This window comes from Vidua macroura, chromosome 6 (genome assembly GCF_024509145.1).
Source record: "Vidua macroura isolate BioBank_ID:100142 chromosome 6, ASM2450914v1, whole genome shotgun sequence".
In the NCBI taxonomy this organism is placed as follows: domain Eukaryota; kingdom Metazoa; phylum Chordata; class Aves; order Passeriformes; family Viduidae; genus Vidua; species Vidua macroura.
Window position 1 is genome coordinate 57398446 of NC_071576.1, and position 24528 is coordinate 57422973.

General features: G+C 61.1%; 5 protein-coding genes across 9 annotated transcripts; 4 read left to right on the top strand and 1 right to left on the bottom strand.

Moving 5' to 3' along the window:
• The first annotated feature begins 397 nt into the window (after positions 1 to 397).
• On the top strand, positions 398 to 10775 carry FNBP4 (formin binding protein 4). 4 transcript variants are annotated; one of them, XM_053981528.1, is made up of 17 exons: positions 398 to 542; positions 701 to 781; positions 1635 to 1771; positions 1914 to 2115; positions 2203 to 2353; positions 2433 to 2550; positions 2717 to 3055; positions 3144 to 3354; positions 3968 to 3985; positions 5282 to 5400; positions 7471 to 7575; positions 7859 to 7992; positions 8950 to 9131; positions 9274 to 9587; positions 9692 to 10222; positions 10314 to 10471; positions 10578 to 10775. In XM_053981528.1, exons 1-17 carry the CDS (start codon positions 419 to 421, stop codon positions 10666 to 10668), a joined length of 3015 nt encoding a protein of 1004 aa, XP_053837503.1. In that variant the 5' UTR covers positions 398 to 418; the 3' UTR covers positions 10669 to 10775. The 4 variants fall into 4 exon arrangements, with proteins under 4 accessions (XP_053837503.1, XP_053837500.1, XP_053837502.1 ...); XM_053981525.1 differs by lacking the exon at positions 3968 to 3985 and having other exon boundaries at positions 2430 to 2550; positions 9692 to 10231; XM_053981527.1 differs by lacking the exon at positions 3968 to 3985 and having other exon boundaries at positions 2430 to 2550.
• A 95-nt stretch (positions 10776 to 10870) lies between these two features.
• AGBL2 (AGBL carboxypeptidase 2) lies at positions 10871 to 15846 on the top strand. The gene is made up of 13 exons (XM_053981532.1): positions 10871 to 11854; positions 11935 to 12060; positions 12216 to 12368; positions 12457 to 12564; positions 12642 to 12792; positions 12868 to 13629; positions 13707 to 13869; positions 13982 to 14108; positions 14200 to 14297; positions 14375 to 14484; positions 14559 to 14625; positions 14735 to 14821; positions 14940 to 15846. The coding sequence occupies exons 1-13, from the start codon at positions 11725 to 11727 to the stop codon at positions 15378 to 15380; spliced, it is 2523 nt and encodes an 840-aa protein (XP_053837507.1). The 5' UTR covers positions 10871 to 11724; the 3' UTR covers positions 15381 to 15846.
• MTCH2 (mitochondrial carrier 2) lies at positions 15839 to 19077 on the top strand. Its single transcript, XM_053981531.1, has 13 exons — positions 15839 to 15998; positions 16086 to 16170; positions 16258 to 16364; positions 16502 to 16528; positions 17078 to 17131; positions 17201 to 17258; positions 17377 to 17428; positions 17516 to 17575; positions 17835 to 17928; positions 18045 to 18092; positions 18353 to 18420; positions 18670 to 18745; positions 18876 to 19077. Exons 1-13 carry the CDS (start codon positions 15912 to 15914, stop codon positions 18960 to 18962), a joined length of 903 nt encoding a protein of 300 aa, XP_053837506.1. The 5' UTR covers positions 15839 to 15911; the 3' UTR covers positions 18963 to 19077.
• Positions 18994 to 21625, top strand: NUDT8 (nudix hydrolase 8). Its single transcript, XM_053980741.1, has 6 exons — positions 18994 to 19026; positions 19094 to 19346; positions 19779 to 20148; positions 20213 to 20345; positions 21113 to 21190; positions 21264 to 21625. The coding sequence occupies exons 1-6, from the start codon at positions 18994 to 18996 to the stop codon at positions 21492 to 21494; spliced, it is 1098 nt and encodes a 365-aa protein (XP_053836716.1). The 3' UTR covers positions 21495 to 21625.
• A 321-nt stretch (positions 21626 to 21946) lies between these two features.
• On the bottom strand, positions 21947 to 24465 carry NDUFV1 (NADH:ubiquinone oxidoreductase core subunit V1). Of its 2 annotated transcripts, XM_053981530.1 has the most exons (10): positions 24329 to 24463; positions 24162 to 24244; positions 23899 to 24069; positions 23636 to 23819; positions 23364 to 23553; positions 22821 to 23033; positions 22580 to 22746; positions 22423 to 22504; positions 22202 to 22347; positions 21947 to 22127 (listed from the first exon to the last, which is right to left on the bottom strand). In XM_053981530.1, exons 1-10 carry the CDS (start codon positions 24380 to 24382, stop codon positions 22044 to 22046), a joined length of 1374 nt encoding a protein of 457 aa, XP_053837505.1. In that variant the 5' UTR covers positions 24383 to 24463; the 3' UTR covers positions 21947 to 22043. The 2 variants fall into 2 exon arrangements, with proteins under 2 accessions (XP_053837505.1, XP_053837504.1); XM_053981529.1 differs by having other exon boundaries at positions 22202 to 22504; positions 24329 to 24465.
• Between the last annotated feature and the right edge of the window lie 63 nt (positions 24466 to 24528).

The window sequence follows — 24528 nt, forward strand, 5'->3', positions numbered from 1 at the left end:
GGAGCTGTAGGGCCCCGGGGAAGGGTGGAGCTATATCCCCAGTGGATACAGCTCAAGGGAGGTTCAAGGGAAGGGGGTATAGGATAATAAGGGGCTGTAGCCCCCCAAGAAGAACTATAGGGTTGTGCCGTAGGATAGTATGGAACCACAACCCTGGAGGGCAGGACGGGGCTCTGGGGTAGGACGGGGGCTTTAGGAACAAGGGGCAGGACTATGCTACAGGGCAGGACGGAGCCGCAGGTCCGGATGGAGCCGTAACCTCTGGCTCGTCCCCATCCGTAGGGGGCGCGCGCCCGCAGTCCCGCCCCTGGGGGTGCGTCTCACGCAGGCTCCGCCCCTTGGTGACGTAAGCACCCCGCCCCCCTGCGCGCGGCGCGCGCGGCCACAGCCCCGAGGCGCAGCCGCCGCCGCCGCCGCCATGGGGAAGAAGGCGCGGACCGCGCCCGGGCGCCGGCCCATCCTGCAGCTCTCCCCGCCCGCGCCGCGCCGCGACGAGGCGGCAGGACCCGCGGGCGAGGGGGGCGACTCGGGTTCCGAACCGGGTAAGGCGAAGAAAGCGGGTGGAAGCGGGTCGCTTTGTTAGCGGGGCGCGGCCTAGTGCGGCCTAGCGCGGCCTGGCGGCACCGGGTGGTCCCGATCCGCTCTCCCCCGCGATCCCCCCAGCCTGAGCCACCGCGTAATTGGCGCTTCTGTCCCGCAGATGAGCCCGAGACGGTGGCGGAGCCGCCCCGCAACCCGCCGAATCCGCCGCCTCCCGCTCCCGCCGCGGTCAAGGCCACAGGTAAGGGAGCGCTCTGGGATGAGACGCGGGATTACGTCCCCCCTAAAAAAACTAGGGGGAGAATTTCAGGATTTAGGGGTGCTTGCGGCCCCTGATGTACAATAAGGATAAAAAAGATGTTGGCGTTGTGGTTATAAATGGGGCTTTTTGTCTTTTATTTTGGGGGTGGTTGATTCTCAGATAAAACTTTTTTGTGTCCAAAACTTCAAAATGTGGGGAGTTTGGTCCTAAAAGCGGTGTTTTGTCCTAAGTTTAGGCCTTTTTCATACTAGATGTGGAGGCTTGGGTGTCCTAAGTGTAGGAGCTTGGTCCTTTGTGTGATTTTTTTTTTTTTTTTTTTTTTTTTTTTTTTTTTTTTTTTGTGGTAGTATGTATGGGGTTTTGGTCCTAAAAGTGTGGGGCTGTGAGGTTCCAAAAAGAACCAGAAAACCCACACGCAGCACCTCCAAAAACTAAGTGTGGTGGGTTTTGTGCTAAATGTAGGGGTTTTTTGTGGACTGTGTTTGTTTCCCTCTCCATAACCCAGTATTTTTAACGCAGGGTAATTAACCACGTTTAACTATTATTTTTAAGGGAAGAGAGTTAACCCTTTCCTAAATGATTCACTTTGGAGCTGGAGTTGTTTCCGTGTTGATTATTTTAATCGTGCTGTTATTTCCCAAGAGGCGGTTGCTCATTCTTAAATGCATTTCATTACTGGCTCTTCATTCCCCCCAGGCTGTCCCTGGCACTTGTACAGGGGCTGTTCCCCCTGGGATGGATGACAGTGGCACCTGGAAAACAGCTGGGGGTGGGATCCAATGCCCTGTGGCAGCAGGAGGATTCCCCTGAGGATTCACTCTCCCTTTTCCAGGAGGTTTGTGCCTGCTGGGTGCCTACGCCGACAGCGATGATGAGGAGGGTGAGACCCTGGAGAAGCCGGCCCGTTCCATGGATGCCAACGGCAGCAGTTCTGCTGACATCGACAGCACCCTGGCAAACTTCCTGGCTGTGAGTGCCACTCGGGCAAGGACAAAGGGAGGGGAGGGATGGCAGGAGGAGGGGAATTTCATAGTCCAAGGCATTGTCCTCGTCAGTATGTGCTTTGATTTGGCTTGGGGTTTGAAGCTCATGGTGGGATGCTGTTTTTCAGGAGATCGATGCCATCACGGCCCCAGCGCAGCCCGCTGAGCCCACTGCTGCCTCCTCTTCCTCCTCCTCCGTGCCACCTCCCACGCCTCCCCGCCCGGAGCCGAAGGATTCGGGCACAGGCGCATCGTCGGGCACAGCCAATGGCACGGGCTCGGCGCCGGCCCCGGAGTGGCAGTATGACACCCAGTGCTCGCTGGCCGGAGGTGAGTGCCATTCCTCTCTCCAAAGGGGGTGCTGACAGTTGTCACTGGGGAGAGGGGAGTGACAGGCTGTCCTTGTCCCGCCGGCAGTGGGAGAGCTGGAGATGGGCGACTGGCAGGAAGTGTGGGATGAGAACACCGGCTGCTACTACTATTGGAACACCCAGAGCAACGAGGTGACCTGGGAGCTGCCGCAGTACTTGGCGACGCAGGTCCAGGGCCTGCAGCATTACCAGCACAGGTGGGCAAGACCTCCAGGATGTTGCCTGTGGGGTGTTGTCCCAGTCCCGCCCTTCATTCCCTCTCCTCTTCCTCAGCAGCACCGTGGCAGGCACCAATGGCAGCTTCGTGGCAGCCACGGAGCCATTCCCTCAGGAGAAGGGGACCCCAGGCAGTGCTGGCCGTGGGACCAGCCTCAGCAAGCGGGAGGTGAAGAAGGTCAGTCATGTGGGTTCTGGCTGCCATGGGGCTTGCAGGCACCTCCTTGGGTTTCCTTGGAAGCAGCTGGGATGCTCTGCTCCATCCACAGCCCTAGGAGGGGCCTGGCAGTATGGGCTCTTTCCCAGGAAGCTGCCAGAAGGCTCACATGGAACTCATCCCACAGGAAGTGAATGAAGGAGTGCAGGCTCTCTCCAACAGTGAGGAAGAGAGGAAGGGAGTGGCTGCGGCCCTCCTGGCCCCACTTGTGCCCGACGTGGTGAAGGAGGAAGAGGAGCGCTGGAGGAGGAAAGTGATCTGCAAAGAGGAGGTTGAGCCGCCTCTGGAAGAGGAGGCAAAAGCGGAAGAGGCGCCGGCTGTCCCAGAAGAGCCAGAGCCCAGCAGGGATCCCCTGGAAGACACAGGGCAGGAGGATCTGTGCAGTGTGGTGCAGTCAGGGGAGAGCGCGGAGGAGGAGGAGGAGCAGGACACACTTGAGCTGGAGATGGTGCTGGAGAGGAAAAAGGTAAGGGGAGATGTTTGTCCTGGAAACAGGGCCACACGTGGCAGCCATGGTATTGCTGGGAATAAATTGGGATGTCGTGTCTCGGCAGGCAGAGCTGCGTGCCTTGGAGGAAGGCGATGGCAGCGTTTCGGGCTCCAGCCCGCTCTCCGATGGGAGCCAGTCGGCCTCGCAGGATGCGTCCCGCAGGCTGGCCTCCAAGCGAGGCAAATGGAAACTCTTTGTGGGAGCCGCCAGCCCTGAGTCCGCCAGTCGAGGCTCCAGCAAAACGGGCCGGGAGAGCCCAGAAGCAGGAGAAGCAGGTAATTGCAATGGCTTCCTTTGGCGGGAGGAGCAGGGGCTCTCCTTTCCCCACAGAGAAGATGCACAGAGCAGTGCCGGGAAGGGCCCTGAGGTACGTGTGCCAGGTGGGGACAAGCTGAGGGGTGGCTCTGTCACAGCCCAGCCTCACTGGGATAAGCTGCTCCTCTGCCCCAGTCTCCCTATCCTAATTACCCACATAAGGAGAAGAGTGCTGTATTCAGTGGTTCCTTGGGAGACAGGACGTAGATAATAGCTGCCTCACAGCCTGTTGCCTTCCTGTTCCTCCCAATATCACAAATCCAGCCTGTGGCACACTGGGTGCTCTCACCCTCCACTTCTAAAGTTCAGTTTTTGAGCTGCCTGGTACTAAATTCCAGACAGCTGCAGTGTCCCTGGAGCCACTCCAGGACCCCACACTCAATGTGTAGGGAATGTAACTCCAGCCCGTGTGGCAAGGCAGCCCCTGTTTCTGTGGCGCTGGTTCACCTAAGGGTGTGTGTGGATATATCAGTCATACACAACTACCCCTCATGTTCCAGTTGGATCCACCAGAGTTGTGCTTCCCAAAATGCACCAGCTATAGCATTTTAAGGAACACTCTGTGCCCAACAGCTCTGGGACTCCCAGATTGTAGAATTATGGAGTTGTTCAAGTTGGAAATGCCCTCTGAGGTCATGGAGTCCAGCTGTTCCCTCAGCACTGTCAAGGCCAGCACTAACTCTTGTCCCCAGATGCCACATCCACATGTTTTTTTAATCCCTCCAGGGATAGGGACTCTACCACCTCCCTGGGCAGCCTGTGCAAGGGCTGGACAGCTCTTTCCATTAAGAAATTTCCCCCAATATCCTACTTAAACCTCCGTTGACACAACTTAAGGCTGTTTCTTCTTATCTTGTCTCTTGTTTGCTGGGAGCAGAGCCTGACTCCACCCTCCTCTCAGGGCATTTTGGGGAGCAAGAAAGTCCCCCCTGTGTTTCCTTTTCTTTGGATGTGCCAGTCCCTTCCCAGCACAAGATTTGTGTGCCTGCAGCACAGAAAGCTGAATGAAACTGCTTTTCCAAGGAAAAACTGATAGAAAAGTGCCTAGAGCAGGCTGTGTCCTGCTGGAGTGGGAGTTGGTGCATGCCCTATCCCAGGGTTCTTGTGGCCCTGAGGCACCTCTGCTTCAGGCAGGGGCATGAACTGGGTGACAGCTCTGGCATTAAATCAGTGATGTAATCAGTAATTTTTGCATAGGAAAATTAATGGTTTTGCCAGAGGGCTTTCCAAATAACCCTGAAACCAGCTCTTCCCAGTAGCATCAGATTCCACCTTAACCTAGGGAACAACAAGCTGTCACTCCAAAATAACCTGTTTAAGTTGCGCGCCCTGCTGCTGGAGGGTGGTTTAGAGAAGTGTCCTGCCTTACAGCACCAAGATATGCTGAGAATTGGGGTTTCTTCCCAGAGGCTTGTGGGACTCTGTCACAAACTTCCTTCTTTGGAATTGATGGCTTTGACAGTGAATTAGTCATCTGAAAGCAAAACCTTCTGGTATCGGCAGCTTTTGGGGACCTCTTCAGTCTTTCATCATTAACTTATTTAATACCTAGTACCTGTTATTGACAGATTTTGGGAGTTAGTCTCTTCCTGGTTTCCTGATGCCCAATTTTCCATGCCTTTGCCTCATTGCTGCTTTGCACTATAGCAGCTCCAATACTCCCCTTCCCATGTTATCCTTCTGGAAGGATCCCCTCCACCAAAACACAGAGCAGTGACCATCTCTCCTTTTAAATTTCAGGCTCTTGTCACTGTCTCTGGTGGATCCTAGCTCTTTCTCCACTGTTGCCCACACTGGCTTTGGTTCCAGGCACAGTGTCCAGCCAGCTGCTGGCACTGCCAGGGTGGTGGTGGAACAAGGACTGACCTGTCATTCCTTCTCCTGCAGCCCCAAGCACAGAAGCAACTGATGCAAGCTCAGACAAAGAGGCAGAATCTGAAGAGCCCCAGGAAAAAGCCAAATCACAAGGGGCTCCAAAAGTGGAAGAGGAGGAGCAGGATCTAAAGGTATGGAGAGGTAGATGTGCATGTCCGTGAGATGAGGGATGTGATGGGTGCTCCAGCTGCCAGCAGGAACAAGGGACATGCTGGCTCCCCCAGCCACCTCTTCCCTGGGGACACCAGAGCTTTGGGGTCTGGATTTGGACCACCTGAAGCTTTTAAAGCTCAGATCCTGGTGTGGCTGTGGGAACAGCTTGTGAAGGAAGGGCTCTGCAGGGCCGGGACAATATCCTGTCTCCAGTAGGATTCAGCAGCAAAAGCTTGGATGAAAGGAGGGTGTGGGGAGGCAGAGACTGAGCCCTGGGTGTTGTTGTGGCAGAGGACAACCAGTTTGATCTTGACTTTGTTTTCACCAATAACAATATTCCAGTCTCTGGCCCGGTCAGTCGTCCCGTTTCCAGGCTGAAGACTCCTCGTCCGTAATCTCTCCGTTTCTTGAGGCTGACGGTACCGCTCTGCCCTTCGCCCGGCATTACTTTTAGATACAAGCTGGGGAAGCCCTGGGGATTTCTGCAGCATCCTGCTCATTGCTCTTCTCTGAGCCTTGGTTTGCTCCTTTGGCTGCACTGGATCAATTCCCTGATCCATAGCAAAGCTCCAGGCTCTAGGGCAGTATGACAGAGCAGTAGGGGAGATATTTCCCATTTGTCCTTCAGTCCCCATGTCACTTGTTACTCTGAGATCTCCTGCAGCATAAAATTTGGCTCTGGAGTTACTCTGTGACGCTGGGAAATGTTGTCATCTCCCTGTGGCAGATGGGGAATCACCGGCTTTTGGTGGAGCCTGGGTGGAACCTGCAGTGAGAGTTGCCCATCCCTGTCCTCATTTCCCACCACTTAAATAATTTTTCTGGTGTGAAAGGGAAGGTCCTTTTGTCTTTGTGAAAAATCTCATATCTCCCTCATAAAATGACTGCTTAAAGGATTTTGAAATGTAACATTCCCAGACCAAAACTGAGCCTTCCTCAGTGCAGCATCCATTTGAGACCTGATTTTTAAATTCATTTATTTAGATAAGAAGAATAAAAGCCTGTAGCAGGGCTGGACTTGCTGGTCCCCTCTGCAGTCCCCACCCTCCTTCTGGTCCCAGTGGGCTCTGTGACAGACCATGTGGTGCTTTTCCATGCAGGATTCCCTTAGAGCTGTTGGAGGAATGCCGGCTCCCTGGGTAACCAGTACCATTTGCTCATCAGGTTGGGATCTCCCTGGTTACAGGAGCTGCGCCGGGGCCACCTCTCCCAAGTCACCCTCTGCTCCGGGATGTTCCCTGTCTTCTCCAGAGACACATTAACATGGAAATTCATATGCTTGCTTTTCTGGCCCATCCCCTCTCTAGAGACGGATACTTCCTTGGTGGCTTTGGTGGACATTCCAAAGCGTCTTCGAGGAATGAAGTTAAAAATAGACATTTTTAGAGCCCTCCTTAAAGCAGTGGTGATGCCACTTGTAGATATTCCTGTTCTGGATTCCTTTCTGGCTTGTGGCTGCTTCCATGCAGCGCCTCCAGTCAGGGAGGTGGATGCAGGGATCCCCATGTCCCCTCATTGGAGGTTTCACTCCCATGGGACGCTGGGGTTGAGTAGCCATGGCTGCCATGAGCTGACCTGGGTTTTGATGTAGCTGCTGCCTCTGCTCTGGAGTAAATCCAGAGCTATTATCCCTTGCTGGTGCTTTCCAGCTAGTTCCTCTGGAAAGCAATTATTTACAGAACCTAGAATAACATCCTGGCCCATTTATTTGGGAAACATTCTTAGATATCTGCCGTGGCAATGGTTCTGCTGTAACTTCAAAGTACCGGAGCTACCTGAGCCTGTGCTGTCCTTCCACACAGAGTCACGCGCAGTCTGTGGAGGAGCTGTCACCCAGCCACCCACACTGCCCTGTCCCTGGGGCGCAGGATGTAGTGGGATTTAACAGAGGGGTGACAGGCACACAGGGCCAGGGTGGCATGTCCCGGTCCCTCCAGGCTGAGGGCCCGTGGGTGGTCCCGAGCGGTGTTTCCTGAGAGCCGCTGGGCCGTAGCCGCCCGATGCTGCTCCCAGAGGGCAGCTCTTGACTCTGCCCTTTCTCCTGGCAGTTTCAGATTGGAGAGCTGGCAAATACTCTGACTAGTAAATTGGAGTTCCTGGGCATCAACAGACAATCTATCTCCAACTTCCACATGTTGCTGTTGCAGACAGAGGTAACCGAGCCTTCGCCCCTCGCTCCGGCCTCGTGTTCCGGAGCGGATCGGATGCAATCCGCCGTCCGAGCGCCGGTGCTGCGTGAGCCTCGTGGCGCCTCGCCGCGCAGGGCCCTCCCTTCCTCGGCGGGGGGAGAGCATGGCTTGGCGCGGAGGCGGGGGTGTCCTCCTCCTGGCCCCCCGCGTCCCGTGCTGGAAGGGAGCCTCCCGATCCTCGAGTCCCGTCCCCCCCAGGGCCACTGGCAGCCCACCTCACCGGCTTCCCCCGGTTCTTGCCCTCTAGACCCGCATTGCAGACTGGCGAGAAGGTGCTCTCAATGGAAACTACCTCAAACGCAAACTCCAAGACGCAGCCGAACAGCTTAAACAATACGAAATAAACGCCACCCCTAAAGGCTGGTCCTGCCACTGGGACAGGTACGCGCTCTCCTCCTTTCTCACCTTTCATCTCTGACATCTCAGACATGATTTGTGACCATCAACCACCTGACGACGCTGGCGCCGTCCCTCTGGCAGACTGAGAGCGGCTTCTGTTAGTGCTGGGCAGGCAGAGAAACGTCCGGCACTCGCAGAGTTTGGGCCAGCCACCAAACTGGAGGATCCAGACGGAGTGCCCAGTGCTTTGCGACGGAGCTGATTCCCTGATGGACAGAGCTGGTTGTCCCTCTCGCGAGTGTCCAGCACTGTGAGGGGCGGGCCTGGGGGGTCGCGCATGCGAGAGCTCTGTGAACTTTGCAGGATCTCTGGATCAACTCTTCTGACCAACAGCTCTTCCAAAGGACAAACTTCAACTCACCGACGGAACGAAGAACAAGATTTCTGTCTCCTGCCAGCAGGTCAGACCCAAACATTTCTTTGTCTATTTGGCTTTCTTGATTAATTTTCCTTTGTTTGAAATCTTTGCTCTTTTGTTTTTCAGCTCCCAGATCCGCTCCCTCTCTCTAGCATTCACTGTGTGTTTGACACCAAGAATATCATAAAAAACTGCGCACCATGGGGTAGGGGGGCAGCCGCTTCCCTCCATTGGGCTGTTCCCCTGTGCCTCTTCTCGGAGGGCGACTTTCAGCCAAGGCCGTGCTGAAAGTCCCAATGTTAGCGAGACGTTGCCAGCGTTCCTGGCCCTCCTCTCCCTCGGAGTGGGGGGGCCTCAGGGCGAAGTTCCCGCAGCCAGCGATAGCAAATAGCTTTGAGCGAGTCGGCTCGGGCCTCTCCTGCCTCTGTCCTCAAAGTTGTTTGTTGTGTGTGGGAGAGCGGCAGCCCTGCTGCACGAGGGTCTCCCCTGCGAGAGCGCAGCGCTGTCGTGGGCAGGCCCGCCTCGGAGTGTCGGGGGCGGAGAAGGGAAGCTGAAGCCTCCTTCTCTTTCTTGTGATCTAGGGAGCATAGACGCTATTTCTATGTTAACGAGCGCTCGGGAGAGTCGCAATGGGAGTTCCCCGACGGGGAGGACGAAGAGGAGGGACAGCGAGGCGCCGCCGACAGAAAACCCGACAGTCCTCCAAAGCCACCTCCCAAAGACAAAGGAGAGCACGCCGAGGGGCCCGCCGAGCGCCCCGCAGGTACGCCTCGCTGGCACTGGGGGTCCTGGCCCCAGAGCAGGGGATGCGGGGCAGGGCAGTCCACAGGTGGGACCACGGGCAGGAGCAGGTGGTACAGACCGTAGGCTGGGCATTCAAGCCTGTGTCAATGTGTGTTCTTCAGGCTCCCTTTGTAAAGAATCCTTCTCAGGCCAAGTTCCTGCTACGTCTCTCATGCCGCTCACTCCGTTTTGGACTCTGCTTCAGTCCTCCGTCCCAGTCCTCCAACCTCCCTTGCCTTTGGAAATGCCTCCGCCACCTCCACCCCCCCCAGACTCGCCCCCGCCACCTCCACCGCCACCCCCACCCCCCGGAGAAGATGGGGAGATCCAGGAAGTGGAGATGGAAGATGAGGGAGGTGAGGAGCCGCCTGCCCCAGGAACAGAAGAAGATGCTCCCCTGAAGTCCCTGGTGCGCCCTGCTGCCAGCAACAGCCAGGTAAGCAGTGGAGCCAGGGCTCCACTGATTCCAGAGTGTGAGACTGGGAAATGGATGTGTAATGGTGCTCCTGGCTCAACACTCACCTCAGCACTCTCTTCTAGGCTACTGTTGATCCGAGCCCATCCCCGCTGCTCTCGGCCAAGCCACAGAAGAGGAAAGCAGTGGAGATGAGCCCAGGGCTGATGCAGCGGACGGCCACCATTGGCAGCTGCCCCGTCATCTACAGCCAGCCCCTGATGGCCACGGGCAAGTACCAGCCATCAGCCGTGCCCTTGGCCTCCCTAAGGCCACGCCAGCGTCTCCAGAGCGAGATCCAGGCACGGCCCAACCTCCGCATGGCTCCAGGCCACGCCGGCCCTCAGCCCACGGCGCTGGGGCTGCAGTCCAGCTACCTGGGTGTGACAGGACCTGCTGCACCTTCCATGATGGGATACTCGGAGTGCGCTGTGCCCGTCAGCCTGGCCGCCACGGCCACCGCGCAGCCAGCACCGGCACGGGCAGCCCTGCCAGCCACGGGCACTGCAGCTGAGCAGCCGCCGCCCCCGCCACCCCCACAGACTCCCCCGCCGCCCACCCCCAAGGCGCCGCCGCCTCCAGAGAAGGAGAAGCCAAGGAAGGGGCGCAAGGACAAGGTAGGCTGGGTGGGTGGTGGCCTCACACCGGCACCATTCCTTCCCTCCTCCCTTTCCAGACGCGCTCACCGCTGTTATTTTTGTGGCACAGGGCAAGAAGGGCAAGACAAAGATGCCATCGCTGGTGAAGAAGTGGCAAAGTATCCAGCGGGAGCTGGATGAGGAGGAGAATTCCAGCTCCAGTGAGGAGGACCGGGAAACCACAGCCCAGCGGCGCATCGAGGAATGGAAGCAGCAGCAGCTGATGAGGTACAGACCCCGAGGGCTGGCACCAGGACATTTCCTGGTGCCTTGTAAGGGTGGGGGATCCATGAGAGGGCCAGCTGGGTGCTGACATCCTGCTTTATCCCTGCAGTGGCATGGCTGAGAGGAACGCCAACTTTGAGGCACTGCCAGAGGACTGGCGATCACGGCTGAAACGGAGGAAAACAGCCTCGAGCACATGAGGCATGCAGTGCCGTGCCCACCTCTTGGGGTTTTTTTGTTTTGTTTTGTTTTTTACAGATGTACAGTTCCTTTGACCATTGTCCAATAAATCGTAGCAATTTGGGAAGTGCCATCTCATTGATTCTGCTGAGGGCAGGTGGTAGATGGGGATGGGGATCACAACAGATCCCTGTGATCCACGATTATGAGTTGGGTGGGCATGTGGATTGTGGAGGCAGGAAAGCTCTGCAGAGAAAACTGGGCAGGCTGGATTGAAGGGCTGAGGGTAAAGACCAAGTGCCAAGTCCTACACTTGGGTCACATAAACCCTGTTGAATGCTCCAGGCTGGGGGAAGAGAGGCTGGAAAGGTGGGAAAGGCCCTGGGGGTGCTGGTGAGAGCAGCTGAACGTGAGCCCAGGTGGACAAAAGGCTGATGGCAGCTGGGCTGTCCCCTGTTCTGATGCTGCTGGGCCACCTCCAGCCCTGGGGACAAATCTGTAGCCCTCATTGCAAGAGGGGCTGTCCAAAGAAGGGAATGGAGCCAGAAGAAGGGTCTGGAGCACCAGGAGGAGCTGCAGGGGCTCAGCCTAGAGTGAAGGAGGCTTGGAGGGACCCTCTGGCTCCCCACAACTCCCTGACAAGAAGGGTGCAGCCAGGGGGTGTGCCAGGCTCTGCTGCCAGGGAACAAATGACAGGAAAAGAGAAAACAGCCTCAAGCTCTGCCAGGGGAAGTTGAGATTGGACAAGGGGAGGAATTTCTTCATAGAAAGTGGTGTCAGGTATCAGAAGGGGCTGCTCAGAAAGGTGGTCGAGTCCCCAGCCCTAGAGCTGTCCAAAGAATGACTGGACATGGCACCCAGTGCTCTGGTCTGGGTGACAAGGTGGGGATTGATCACAGGTTCGGCTCAATGATCCTGGAGGTCTTTTCCAACCGTAATGACTGTAAAATCCCTCTGGATCCTTTCCCAGCTCTGCTCCAGGACCGCCCCATTCCTCCCTGTAGCTCAGCAACCAAGTGCCAGCCCAGCCCTGACACCGCCACTGCTGTTCCGGGTCTCCCAGGGCTCTCACAGCCATGGAGCCCACAGGGCGCCGTGCTGCCCAGGGAGGGGAGGGGGCTTCGGCAGGGTTTGGTGGGGGACGGGTCCTGAAGCCCTATGACAGCTTCATCCGCACCCACCTGCGCTTCTATGGCTACTTCCGAGGTGAGTCCTGGCCGCGGTGCCCTCCTGTCCCTGGGCTGTGTCCCCTCCTGCCCCCAGGCTGCAGAGCTGTTCTCCCCAAGACGAGAAGACGGGCAGGGAAGAGACTGCCATGTCCCCGGGGAAACCCTCTGGGCAGCATCCCAAGGCATCCACCATGGGCAACACCGGCCCCACCGGGCAACGAGGTCCTGGGCATGAGCCAAACCGTGAGTGAGACCCTGCACCCCCTCACAGCCCCCCAGCACAGTGTCCTCCCAGCACAGCAAGTGTGGTGGGAGGGCCTGTCCCTGCCTTGGTTTTGGGGGCTGCCCCTACCCCAACCACACTGGAGACCCCCCAGCCCTTCCCGGTGCTCTTGCAGCCCCCAGGGTGGTGCGGACGCTCCACCAGGGCAGACTAGCCCCCTTTACGCAGCCCTGGAGGTCTCCAGGAGAACCACAGGCTCCATTCTCCCTCCCTGCTCCCCGCTGGCCTGTGGAGTGTGAAGTCATCCAGGAGACGATAGAGCACATTGGTGAGGGGATGCTCCAACTGTCCCCCCACCTCGCCCCTGTGCCAGTCCCCTGTTGTGCATATGGTGTTTGTGTCCTCCCCTCTCCCAGAGTGGGTCCCACCCAAACCAGAGCCCTTCTGCCCACCCATGGGCCCAGAGCAGGCCCTGTACACCCTCGGTGAGGAGCAAGGCACTGTCGTCTACCACTCCAGCCCAGGTAATGGAGCGCGGGCAGCACCCCTGAGTGCATCCACTCTCCCCAGACCCCCATCGCTGTCCCTGCTCCCCCCACAGTGCTCCAAGGATCCTGCTTTAGCTGTGCGCGGGTCGGGGGAGCCCCGGGGCCACTCTCCTCACCAGCAGCCCCCTTGGAGGGTCCCCAGGACACCACGCTGCTCTTCGAGTCCCGCTTTGAGAGTGGGAATCTCCAGAAGGCCGTCAAAGTGTAAGAGAGAGGCGGGGGGGCGTGGGGCCTCTCGTGTCAGCCTGGATCCGGAGCACCGCCCTTCCCTCCGCACAGGGGTCCCTACGAGTACGTGCTGATGCTGCGGCCAGACCTGTACACGGCCAAACACACACAGTGGTTCTACTTCCGTGTCCAAAACACACGGCAGGAGCCACTCTACCGCTTCACCATCGCCAACATGGCCAAGCCCAAGAGCCTCTACGGCCAGGGCCTGCAGCCACTGCTCTACTCCCAGCGGGATGCCCAGAGCCATGGCATAGGCTGGCGCCGGGTTGGGACCGACGTCTGCTACTCCCGCAGTGCAGGGGAGCCGCCAATGTTCCGGCTCAGCTGGACCGTGCGCTTCCCGCACGACGCCGACACGTGCTTCTTTGCCTCCTGCTACCCCTACACCTATTCGGACCTGCAGCGCTACCTGCGCGCGCTGGCAGCCGACCCGGCGCGCTCACGGTACTGCACGGTGCGGGCGCTGTGCCGCAGCCTGGCCGGCAACACCGTCTACCTGCTGACCATCACCAGCCCGGGCGGCGCGGCCGGCAAGCGGGCGGTGGTGGCGAGCGCCCGCGTGCACCCCGGCGAGAGCGGCGGCTCCTGGGCCATGAGGGGATTCCTCGATTTCCTGCTGAGCACCCACGAGGACGCGCAGCTCCTGCGCCGCCTCTTCGTCTTCAAGGTGGTGCCGATGCTCAACCCTGACGGGGTGGTGGTGGGCAACTCCCGCTGCTCCCTGGCGGGACGGGATCCCAACAGGGCCTATGGGAAGGCGCTTCCCGGCTCCTTCCCCGGCGTGTGGCACCTGCGGGCCATGGTCCAGAGGTGAGGTAGGCGTGGGGAGCCGGTGGGACAGGGCCACTCCTGCGGTGGTGCTGGTGGCCATATCCTGATGTGTGCAGGGTGCTGGCGGAGCGGGAGGTGGTGCTGTACTGCGACTTCCACGGGCACAGCCGGAAGAACAACGTTTTCATGTACGGCTGCGATGCCGGCGGGGATGGCACCGGGACACGGCTGTGCCAGCGCGTGTTTCCCCTGATGCTGAGCAAAAACGCCCCCGACAAGGTAGGACATGGGTGCCTCAGAGCCACGTGTTGACTGCGGGAATGCAGGCACTGTGCCGCTTCCCGAGCTGTCCCTGTGAGGTTGGGACCCCTCTGACCCTGTGGGCCCCCAGTTCTCCTTCTCCAGCTGCAAGTACCAGGTGCAGAAGAGCAAAGAGGGGACAGGCCGGGTCTCCATGTGGCGCCTGGGCGTCTCCCACAGCTACACCCTAGAGGTGGCCTTCAGTGGCTCCACGCTGGGTGAGGGGCTGCCACAGCCATGGGGACGGTGCCAGCGGGGTGGTCCTGTGTTGGGGACCTGCCTTTGTTTCCTTTTCCCTGTCCCTTCCAGGTGGGAGGAGCTCCCACTTTAGCGTGGAGGACCTTGAGTCACTGGGCCGCCTCCTCTGTGACACCCTGCTTGACTTCTGCGACCCTGCGCCCGCCAAGGTGGGCTTGGACTTGGCTCAGGGCGCCCTGGTGCTGTGGGACCACGATGACACCCTGACACTGGCACTGTCCCACAGCTCCAGCAGTGCCTGGTGGAGGCGGATGCGCTGCTGCAGCGGCAGATGGGTCGTGAGCCAGGCTCTGGAGGCAGCTGGAGCGATGTGTCCCCCTCAGAGCTTGAGTCCAGGTATGTCATCCCCTGTCACCTCAAGTCACCCCGTGGTGCCACGGGGACCTGCAGAAGGTTCTTTCCCCCTGCAGCACCAGTGGCTCCGACAGCTCCGTGTCTGACGGGATCCCAGATGACTTCCACAGCCCTGACCAACCAGTGAGTCTCCATGTGCCACTGATTTTGAGCTGGCAGGGATGCAGAGCCAGGCTGGAACATGGTGACAGAGGGTGCAGATGTGCCAGTGACTCTTTACCACTTGGCACAGATGGAGCCACGCAGGAAGAAGCAGCTGCAGAGACGGAGAGCAAGGAATGTCCTGCGCCGAACAAACCGGAGCCACACAAGCATCCCGGTGAGCCTGGAGCCACCACAGTCCATCCAGGCCCCAAGGGGACAGTCCTGCAGGGACACTTGTCCCCAGTGCTGTCCTACCCCTCAAGAGGGTCTGATGCCTCTCCTGTGCCCCCCAGGCCGGGACCCGCAGGCATCCAGTTCTTCCTGGTGTCCAGAGTGGAGGTGTTAGTGCTGGAGAGAAGCCCAGAGCCAGCTCCAGTGTCACCTTTCCCAGGGCAGCTGGAACAGGGAATGGCCCCCGTGCTGTTGCAGGAAGGGTGCCTGGAGCTGACTCTGGAGTGGCCCTTCCCAAGGTACCTGAAGCAGGGAATGGCCACTGTGCCACTAGGAGAAGGCATCAGCTGGACAGTGGCACAAGCGCTGTGACACACCGCAAGCCACCACTGAGCCCCTGCCACCGTGGTGCCACCAGTGACTCTTCACAGGATCCAGCCATGGGAGTGATCCTGGGGCCATCCTGGCAGCGGGGTGGGCACAGGCCCAGGGACAGGGCCAGGGCACGTCCCCTCACTGTCCATGCAGTGGCCTCACGCTGCTGCGCCTGCGCTCGGCAGTAAAGATGCTGCCACCTCCATGTCTGTGCCTGGTGCTGCCTGTTCGCATTGTGATGTCCCCTCAGGGGTCCTCTTGTCCCCGAGCCTGGCCAGAGTCTCGCTGGCACCCAACCTCGAGCCGCCATGATGTCAGCCTATGCCTGTGGTGCTACCTTGGGCCCTGCCACCATGGTGTCACCTCTGTTGCCTGGTGTCACCTCAGCCCTACCACCATGGTGTCGCCTTGGGCTCTAGGGGATGTGGTGTCGCTAGCTCTGCCACCCAGGTGACTCCTCAGCCCTGTCACCACGCTGTCCCCCCTGTAGCACGGTGTCCCCACAGGCCCCGGGGGTGCCCCCAGTCCCGCAGGCCCCGTTGCCATGGCAACACCCCCGCGGCGCCGCCGGCCGTTTCCACGGCAGCCGCTGCGCTCCCAGGGCGCCCCCCAGCGGCCGGAATCGCGTCATGGCGGCGCCGGAAGTACCGGGGAGGCGGAAGCGGAAGCGGCGGCGGCCGTGGCCGTGTCCTTCTGTGCCGTGACGCCGGGGCGGCACCATGGCAGACGCGGCTTCGCAGGTGCTGCTGGGCTCGGGGCTCACCGTGCTCTCGCAGCCGCTCATGTACGTGAAGGTGCTGGTACAGGTAAGGGCGGGAGTAGCGGGGTTGAGAGGGGGTACCGGGCCCGGTATCGGCCGCGTGGGGGGTACAGCCTGCCCGTTCCCGCTGCAGGTGGGCTACGAGCCGCTGCCGCCCACCCTGGGGAGGAACATCTTCGGCCGCCAGGTATACCAGCTGCCCGGCCTCTTCTCTTACGGTGAGTCCGCCTTGGTGGGGCCGCCCCGGCGCCGTCCCGGTGCCGCCGTGGGGTCCCCCCGGGGCTGACGGTCCCCGCTGTCCCCAGCCAAGCACATCGTAAAGGTGGACGGGAGAGCAGGACTCTTTAAAGGCCTCGCCCCCCGCCTCTGCTCCAGCGCCATCGGCACCGTGGTGCACAGCAAAGTGCTGCAGGTACCGGCACGGGCGGGGCGCCGGGCCCGGGGCGCTGCGGGGACCGGGGGTTCTGCTGCCGGGACAGGGGCACACCGGGGCCCCCTGGCTCCCCGCACAGTGCTGACCCTGCGCTGACCCTGCCCTTTGCTCCACAGCGGTACCAGGAGGTCGAGCAGGCTGAGGTGGGTGCAGAGATGCTTCCCACGGGGAACCCTTCCCTTCCCTTCCCTTCCCTTCCCTTCCCTTCCCTTCCCTTCCCTTCCCTTCCCTTCCCTTCCCTTCCCTTCCCTTCCCTTCCCTTCCCTTCCCTTCCCTTCCCTTCCCTTCCCTTCCCTTCCCTTCCCTCTCCTCCTTTCTCCCTCTATTTCTCTGTTCTTCTATTCCTCCCTTCTTTCTTTCTCTTCTTCTTTCCCTCATTCCTTTCTTCTTTTTCTCCTTGTTTTTCCCTTCTCCTCTTCTCTCTTTCTCCTTCCCTCTTTCCTTCATTCTGTTCTTCTGTCCGTTTTTCCGTCTCCATGCTTTCCCTCCTTTTTACCCCTTTGTTTCCCTCCGTTCTTTCCTCCTCCTCCCCTCCTTCCCTCCTTTCTCTTCCCTCTCTCCTTCCTCCCCACGACCCCTGGATTTGGAGGCTCCAGGCCCCAGCCCTGCATCTGGAGCGCTCCAGTGGGCCAGGAGCTTCCACCCCCACCCTGGGAACAGCGTTCCCACCTGACTCCTCCTTCCCCCTCCAGCCTGGAGCCAGCAAGAAGGAGCCAGTGTCCTCACTGGAGCAGGTGCTCAAGGAGGTGAGGAGGAGGAAGGCAGTGGGATGTCACATCCCTGTCCCCTCCTGGTGACGCTCCCTTTGTTCCCAGACATCCCGGGAGATGGTCGCCCGCTCTGCCGCCACCGTCATCACCCACCCCTTCCACGGTAGGTGAATCCCCATCCCAAGGGACCGGGGGGCGCAGTGCCAGGTGCCTCCTGTCGCTCCCGTGTCACTCCCGTGTCGCTCCCGTGTCACTCCCGTGTCGCTCCCGTGTCCCCGCAGTGATCACCCTGCGCTGCATGGTGCAGTTCATCGGCCGTGAGACCAAGTACAGGTATGGCCCGGGGGCTCTGGGTGCTCCGGGAGGCTTGGGGCCCTGGGATCGCCCTGACGTTATCCCTCCTCTTCCTCGCTATCCCAGTGGGACACTAAGCGCCTTCACCACAATCTACCGGGAAGAGGGAATCCTGGGATTCTTCGCGTGAGTGCCGGGAAGGCAGGGAGCGGCACGGCGGGGGTGACATCAGTGGGAAGGTCCCAAAATCTTCTTGGGAGTATCTTGGATCCCTCCAGCAGCTCCAGAACCCACCCGAGCATCCCCGCTCCCAGGGATGGCTGTTCCCCCATCACCCGGCTGCTGTGGGAACAGCCACCCCCTGTCCCAAGCCAGCTGTTCCCAGCTCTGGGCACAGTCGGATCCCAACCCTCAGCCAACATTCCCACTGTTTCTTCCCTTGCAGCGGCCTCATCCCGCGGCTCCTCGGGGACATCCTGTCCCTGTGGCTGTGCAACATGCTGGCCTACCTCATCAACACGTACGCGCTGGAGAACGGGGTAGGCTCCGCTCCGCGATCCAGAGTGCCAGGAGCTGACGGGGGGCAGCTCCAGGGGTATTCTGGGAGCCACAATCCCATTTTGGGGGGATTCAGGTGCTGTTGCTCCTCCCTCAGGTCTCCACCATGACTGAGATGAAGAGCTACTCCCAGGCGGTCACTGGGGTGAGTACAGGCACGGGCAGGAGGTGGATCCTTTCCCTAGGGAGCGGTGTGTTCCCGGAATTCTGCGGCTGCCAGGGTGGGGATGGAGCCAGGCTGGGATCAGCTGGATTAGCCCACAGGCCAAGGGATGCTCCGTGGAGGACACGTGTGACCCTGTGGAGGTGGCAGGAGTGGGCTCCCTCCCCGGGGTGAAACTCCAAAGGGTTCTCCCGATGTGGAGGGAAGAGGGAACATCCCACCAATCCCCGCTTTTCCTGCAGTTCTTTGCCAGCATGCTGACCTACCCCTTCGTCCTGGTCTCCAACCTGATGGCCGTGAACAACTGCGGGTGAGTCCCTAGTCCCACTGGCACCCGCGTCCCTCTGCCCCGGATCAGCTCCTGGAACCACTTTACCGAAATTTCCAGGTGGAAAGGTGCTTCCAGCGCTCCACAGGGTTGATCCTTCCTTGCTTAAAGTGGGAGAGGGTTCTTTTGGGGTTCAACCCAGTGTGGAGCTACAGAGGGAATGGGTCATTTCTGGGTGGGAATAATTCCCTGTGGAAATAATTCCCGCTGGGTCTTTCCTCCCTTCCCCAGGTTGGCCGGGGGTCTCCTTCCCTATGCACCCACCTACTCCTCCTGGCTGGATTGCTGGAGCCAGCTGCACAGGGAGGTAAGTGCTGAAGCTGGGATGCACTGGCATACACCGGGACACAGAGAGGAACCAGGTGGGAGGCCCATGGGGTTTGGAGAGGCCACCCTGGACCTTTTGTGGCCTCTCCATGGTCGTTTTCTCTTTCTAGGGCAACATGAGCCGAGGGAACAGCCTATTCTTCCGCAAAGTTCCAGCAGGGAAACGATATGTGTGGGAGGAGCAGAGGTTCCGCTGATTCCAGAGATGGGAATGGGATTGTAGAGCCAATGGCGGGCTCTGGAAGCAAAGAATCATGGAGAGTGATGATTTCTATACAGTTTTTTAAAAATAATTTCCTGCTGAGAGCTGAAGATGCAGGTGTGAGAGTCTCTGTCTGTGGGGGTTTCCTGGGAAGAGGGGCTGGCCGGTCACCAACATTCCCTGATTTATCCAGGAGCCTTTTCCCAGCCTCGAACACTGTTGAGGCTGTTTCCACAGCGGAAGTTCCCTGACAAGCCCAGGCACCTGGTGACACGGAGGACCAGTGGCGCGTGGAGTCTGTCAGAAGTGGGGGGAGTGTATGCCTGGAAGGGGTTGTTGGATGCCTGGAAGGGGTTGTTGGACACCTGGAAGGGTCCTTGTAAGTCCTGTGGGGGGTCAGAGGTGAGGTTTGCACACCTGCGGGGGTGTGTGAAGCTGGGAGGTGGGGTCACACAGCTGACAGGGGCTGTCACACACCAGCAAGAGGGACACACCCCAGAGGGGTTACTGCACACCTGGCAGGGGCTGCTGCACATGTCATGAGGGTTATAGCACAGCTGGAGCAGGACTTGCACAGCCGGCAGAGCCGGAAGGTTGTTGCAAAGCTGGAAGGTAGGTGGCACACCTGGCAGGAGCTGTTGCACACCTGGTGGAGGCTGGAGCAGGACTTGCACACCTGGCAGGGACACTGCGAAGGTGGAACGTGGGTCACGCACCTGGGGCGGCTGTCGCACACACAGCCAAAGGGCTGCACGCCGGGGGCATGGCCAAACTGGCGGTGGTTTCCTTAGGGTGGTTTCGTACCCGGCAGGGGCCGTTCCGCACTGGAGGAGGCTGTCGCACTCCGGGCAGGGCTGCGCCACCCTCGGGGCAGAAGGGCCGCGGCGGGGGCGGGCTCGGTGCGGGGGGCGGTGCCGGTCCCTCCTCCCTCGCTGCTCCTCCCCGCCCCGTGCCGGCGCCATGGCGGGCCCGGGCGGTGCCGACGGTGCGGGGGACGCCGGGGATGCGCTGAGCGGCGGCAGCGAGCGGCGGTGCCGGGCGCGGCTGGCGGCGGGAGGCGCGGGGGGCGCGGCGGCGGCGGCCGCGGTGCTGGTGCCGCTGTGCTCGGTGCGCGGCCGCCCCGCGCTGCTCTTCACGCTCCGCTCCCGCCGCCTCGCCGGCCCCCACAGCGGCGACGTCAGGTACCGGCGGGGGGAGCGGGCACCGGGGCCGGGCCGGCCCTGACTCCCCCGATCCCTCCCGCAGCTTCCCCGGTGGGCGGCGGGACCCGGCGGACGGGGACGCGGTGGCCACGGCTCTGCGGGAGACTCGGGAGGAGCTGGGGGTGGCGGTGGCAGCCACCAGCGTCTGGGGACAGCTTCGGACGCTGCCCGACCGGGTACCGGGGACCGGCGGGGCTTGGAGGCGTGGGGACAAGGGCGTGCGGGGACAAGAACAAAAGGGCAGGCGGCAGGGACACAGGGATGGGTTCAAGGTGACAGGGAAGGCGGCAGGGTCACGGGTGACAGGGGCAAGGCAGCAGGGTCATGGGTTATGGGTTCGAGGTGACAGGGATGAGGGCTCTGGCGTGATGGGTTTGGGGTGACAGGGGCACAGGTGGCAGGGATTTTGGTGACAGGAACAAGGCCGCAGGAACACAGAGAAGGAAGTGGTTCGGTTGACAAAGCAGTAGGGACACAAGTGACAGAGCAAGGGTTCTGGGTGACAGGGACAAGGCAAGGAGATGGGTGACAGGGTGCAGGAGCCTGGAGTCCAGGGGGACAGGAACACAGGTGAGGGGGGTTGCACATAGCAGAGGATTGGAATGACAGGGAAAAGGCAGCAGGGTCACGGGTGACAGGGACAAAGCAACAGGGTCATATGTGGCAGATTCAGGGGGACAGGGATACAGGTGATGGGTGTTAAGAGGTGATGGGGACAGGGCAGCAGGGACAAGGATGGTGGATTTGGTGTGACAGGGACGCAGCTGATGGGTTACAGGTGACAGGGACAGATCAGCAGGGACACAGGTGACAGGACACAAGGCAGTGGCACTGGTGAGGGGGTGACACACATGGTGGGTGCCTGCACTGGGTGCAGGGGGATCAAAGCACGGGCACTTTGGGGAGGGGGTGTCACCCTGTCCCTTGCTGACACACCTTCCAGCATGGAATGACCGTGGCACCCGTCGTGGCCAACCTGGGGCCGCTGGAGGCCTTGACACTGAACCCCAACCCTGATGAGGTGAGTGACTCGTCCCCAGGTCCGCTCCCCTTCCCGCGGCAGCTGCTCCGGTCACTGCGGTCTGTGCTGACAGGTGGAGGAGGTGTTCACCCTGCCCCTGGCTCACCTGCTCCGTGAGGAGAACCAGGGCTACACCCACTTCCGCACGGCCAGCGGCTACGGATACACCTTGCCCGTGTTCCTCAACGGCCCCCACAAGGTGTGGGGGCTCACGGCCATCGTCACCGAGCTGACCCTGGAGCTGCTGGTGCCTGGCCGCTACCGCAAGAAGACTCACGTGCCTCCCCGGAAAGCCCCGGCCTGAGTGGGGAGAGGGCAGGGGGTGGCTGTGGGGTCCCTGTGCCTCAGTTCTCCACCGGTGCACGGGGGAAACGGCTCAGAGCTCAGCAGTGATGTCGCACACTGTGATTCAGTAAAAGCCATGTTTGGAACTGCCCCGGGCTCTGAGTTGTGGAGTGGGGCCAGGACAGCTGTCCCTTGGCACAAGCACAGGAGGAGGAGTCCTGGTGCCACTGTGGCGAGGACAGGGAGTGTGGGATCCCCAAGGGGAGGACTGTGTCTGTTAGTACCCTACAGCCATTGCCTCTGCTGCACCCCCAGCTTCATGGAAATCCATGATCTCCACTCTGGGGTATCCAGGCCCCAGCTGTGTGACCCCACCATCCCTGGGGAACTCCTGCTCCAGGGGCAGCAGGACCCAGAGGCCCTCTGCCCCGTCAGTCCCTTCTGACACCCATTTAATGTCCACAGCAGAGCCTGGGAGCACAGCAGCATTTATTGAGAACCCCCTTGGTGCTGCCAGCACCCCCGGAACCCCTTCCAAGCAGGAGAAAGGAGGTGTGGTGGTGAATCCTTATGCCGACGCCGCTCGGGCTTTGGCCTCGCTGTAGCGCCGCATCCTCTCCTCCAGCTCGGGGCGGAAGTGGCGGATGAGGCCCTGCATGGAGCGGGGGAGTTGGTTAATGGGGTGGGGGAAGGCCGCTGGCCCCCCAAGCCCTCCGGGCCCCTCACCTGCACGGGCCAGGCCGCGCCGTCGCCCAGGGCGCAGATGGTGTGTCCCTCGATCTGCTTGCTGATCTCCCAGAGCGCGTCGATCTCGGCGGCCTGCGCGTCGCCCCGCACGAACCGCGCCATCACCTTGTTCATCCAGTCCACGCCTGCAGGAATTGGGATGGGGATGGGTCCCTGCAGCGCCCCGCCACGCAGCCCCTCACCCACGGCCCCCCGCTCACCTTCCCGGCACGGGGTGCACTGCCCACAGCTCTCGTGCTTGTAGAACTCGATGAGGCGCGCGATGGCTTTGACGATGTCGGTCTGGGAAGAGAGGGAGGGTGAGGAAGGTGGGGGTCCCACCGCGGCTGGGGGAGTCGGGGGGGGCCCATCCCTTACCGATTTATCCATGACGATGACGGCGGCCGTACCCAGCCCGCTCTGCGCCTGCACCAGGGAATCGAAGTCCATCAGCACCGTCTCACACACAGACTTGGGCAGCAGCGGCGTGGAGGAGCCGCCTGGGATGACGGCCAGCAGGTTGTCCCAGCCCCCGCGGACACCTCCTGCAAAGAGGAGGGTCAGGACAGAGTCAGGCAGCTCCAGCCCCACTCCGGTGCGGCTCGGCTGCGACACTCACCGGCGTGTTTCTCGATGAGCTCCTTCAGCGGCACCGACATCTCCTCCTCCACTGTGCAGGGCGTGTTGACGTGCCCCGAGATGTTGAAGAGCTTGGTGCCGGAATTCCGCTCCCGGCCGAAGCTGGCGAACCAGGCACCGCCCCGCCGGCAGATCGTGGGGGCCACCGACACCGTCTCCACGTTGGCCACCGTGGTGGGGCAGCCGAACACACCTGGGGAAACATTAGGAAAAAATTCCTCCCTGTGAGGGTGGTGATGCCCTGGCACAAGCGGCCCGAAGCCGCTGTGGCTGCCGCATCCCTGGAAGTGTCCAAGGCCAGGTTCAACAGGGCTTGGAGCAACCTGGGATTGTGATATGCAGCCCATGGAAGCTGGGTGGAATGAGAGTCTTTGCAGCTCCCTTCCAACCCATACCATTCTATGAGTCAGTGGGAGCTCTTAATGGACAGGGTGTTGGCTGTCGTGTTGTCCCTGCAGCAGGACGGTGTCCTGGGGACAATGGTTTTGGGGTGCCAGCTGGCAACTCAGGACAGGGGCCGTACCCACGTCAGCAGGGAAGGGGGGCTTGAGGCGGGGCTTCCCCTGCTTGCCCTCGATGGACTCGATGAGCGCCGTCTCCTCCCCGCAGATGTAGGCGCCGGCGCCGCGCACCACGAACACGTCAAAGGCGTACCCCGACCCGCAGGCGTCGCCGCCCAGCAGCCCGGCCTCGTAGGCCTCACGGATGGCCACCTGCAGCGGGGCAGGGCGTGAGCCCGGGAGCGCCCCGAGCCGCGCGGGGGGGTGTGGGGTGGCTGTGGGGGGCTCCCCCCACCTGCAGGTTGGAGGCCTCGTTGTAGAACTCCCCGCGGATGTAGATGTAGGCGGCGCGGGCGCCCATGGCCCGCCCCGCCACCAGGCAGCCCTCCAGCAGCTTGTGCGGGTCGTGCCGCATGATCTCCCGGTCCTTGCAGGTGCCCGGCTCGCCCTCGTCCGCATTCACCACCAGGTACTTGGGTCTGCGGGCAGCTCACGTCAGGGGGGGCTCCCCGCAGGGCGGGGCCGCGGTGCCGGGGCTGTGGGCGGTCCCGGTCTCACCTCCCGTCCGGGGGTTTGTTCATGAAGCTCCACTTGAGCCCGGTGGGGAACCCGGCACCGCCGCGGCCCCGCAGCCCCGAGGTCTTGATCTCTCCGAGGATCCAGTCCACGCCCTTGAGCAGGATCTCCTTCGTCTTGTACCAGTCGCCGCGGCGCAGCGCGCCCTGCAGCCTGCGGGCACCGGGCACGGTGGCACCGGGCGCTGTGGCACCGGGCACTGAGCACGGGGCGCCGGCACTCCCCACGCTGCTCCCGCTACTCACCGCCAGTCGTGCCGCCCGTAGAGGTTGGTGAAGATCCGGTCCTCATCCCGCAGCGACCCGAACTGCGTTTTCTTGGGCGCCGTCTGCGGGGACACACGGATTCAGCACCGGGAACGCCGGGACCGGTACCGCATGGTCCCGGCGCTCCCCGCCCCGTCCCCGCTCACCGAGAAGGAGGCGGCGGGCAGGCGCCGCAGCGCCAGCAGCTGTCTGCCGGCCATGGCGGGGGGCACCGGCACCGGGACCGACCACCGTCACCTTCAGCCGCCCCCGCGGTGACGTCAGGGGAGCGCCGGCGGCGCGACAGTGACGTCACGAGAGAGGCCGGACCAGGGCCTGTTTGTGGGCGGGACCGCGTGTAGGGGGC

What these genes read in the sequence shown, in the direction of transcription:
- FNBP4 (XM_053981528.1), top strand. Translation starts at nt 419, where the DNA reads ATGGGGAAGAAGGCGCGGACCGCGCCCGGGCGCCGGCCCATCCTGCAG. An exon ending in CGACTCGGGTTCCGAACCGG is followed by an intron (nt 543 to 700) that starts GTAAGGCGAAGA and finishes TCTGTCCCGCAG; the next exon opens with ATGAGCCCGAGACGGTGGCG. An exon ending in GCAAGCGGGAGGTGAAGAAG is followed by an intron (nt 2,551 to 2,716) that starts GTCAGTCATGTG and finishes CTCATCCCACAG; the next exon opens with GAAGTGAATGAAGGAGTGCA.
- AGBL2 (XM_053981532.1), top strand. Translation starts at nt 11,725, where the DNA reads ATGGAGCCCACAGGGCGCCGTGCTGCCCAGGGAGGGGAGGGGGCTTCG. An exon ending in CTTCAGTGGCTCCACGCTGG is followed by an intron (nt 14,109 to 14,199) that starts GTGAGGGGCTGC and finishes TGTCCCTTCCAG; the next exon opens with GTGGGAGGAGCTCCCACTTT. An exon ending in GCGACCCTGCGCCCGCCAAG is followed by an intron (nt 14,298 to 14,374) that starts GTGGGCTTGGAC and finishes ACTGTCCCACAG; the next exon opens with CTCCAGCAGTGCCTGGTGGA.
- MTCH2 (XM_053981531.1), top strand. Translation starts at nt 15,912, where the DNA reads ATGGCAGACGCGGCTTCGCAGGTGCTGCTGGGCTCGGGGCTCACCGTG. An exon ending in TGGAGCAGGTGCTCAAGGAG is followed by an intron (nt 17,132 to 17,200) that starts GTGAGGAGGAGG and finishes CTTTGTTCCCAG; the next exon opens with ACATCCCGGGAGATGGTCGC. An exon ending in CGTACGCGCTGGAGAACGGG is followed by an intron (nt 17,929 to 18,044) that starts GTAGGCTCCGCT and finishes CTCCTCCCTCAG; the next exon opens with GTCTCCACCATGACTGAGAT.
- NUDT8 (XM_053980741.1), top strand. Translation starts at nt 18,994, where the DNA reads ATGGCGGGCTCTGGAAGCAAAGAATCATGGAGA. An exon ending in GAAGCAAAGAATCATGGAGA is followed by an intron (nt 19,027 to 19,093) that starts GTGATGATTTCT and finishes CAGGTGTGAGAG; the next exon opens with TCTCTGTCTGTGGGGGTTTC. An exon ending in CCCCACAGCGGCGACGTCAG is followed by an intron (nt 20,149 to 20,212) that starts GTACCGGCGGGG and finishes TCCCTCCCGCAG; the next exon opens with CTTCCCCGGTGGGCGGCGGG.
- NDUFV1 (XM_053981529.1), bottom strand. Translation starts at nt 24,382, where the DNA reads ATGGCCGGCAGACAGCTGCTGGCGCTGCGGCGCCTGCCCGCCGCCTCC. An exon ending in ACGAGGCCTCCAACCTGCAG is followed by an intron (nt 23,554 to 23,635) that starts GTGGGGGGAGCC and finishes GCCCCGCTGCAG; the next exon opens with GTGGCCATCCGTGAGGCCTA. An exon ending in GCTCATCGAGAAACACGCCG is followed by an intron (nt 22,747 to 22,820) that starts GTGAGTGTCGCA and finishes TCCTCTTTGCAG; the next exon opens with GAGGTGTCCGCGGGGGCTGG.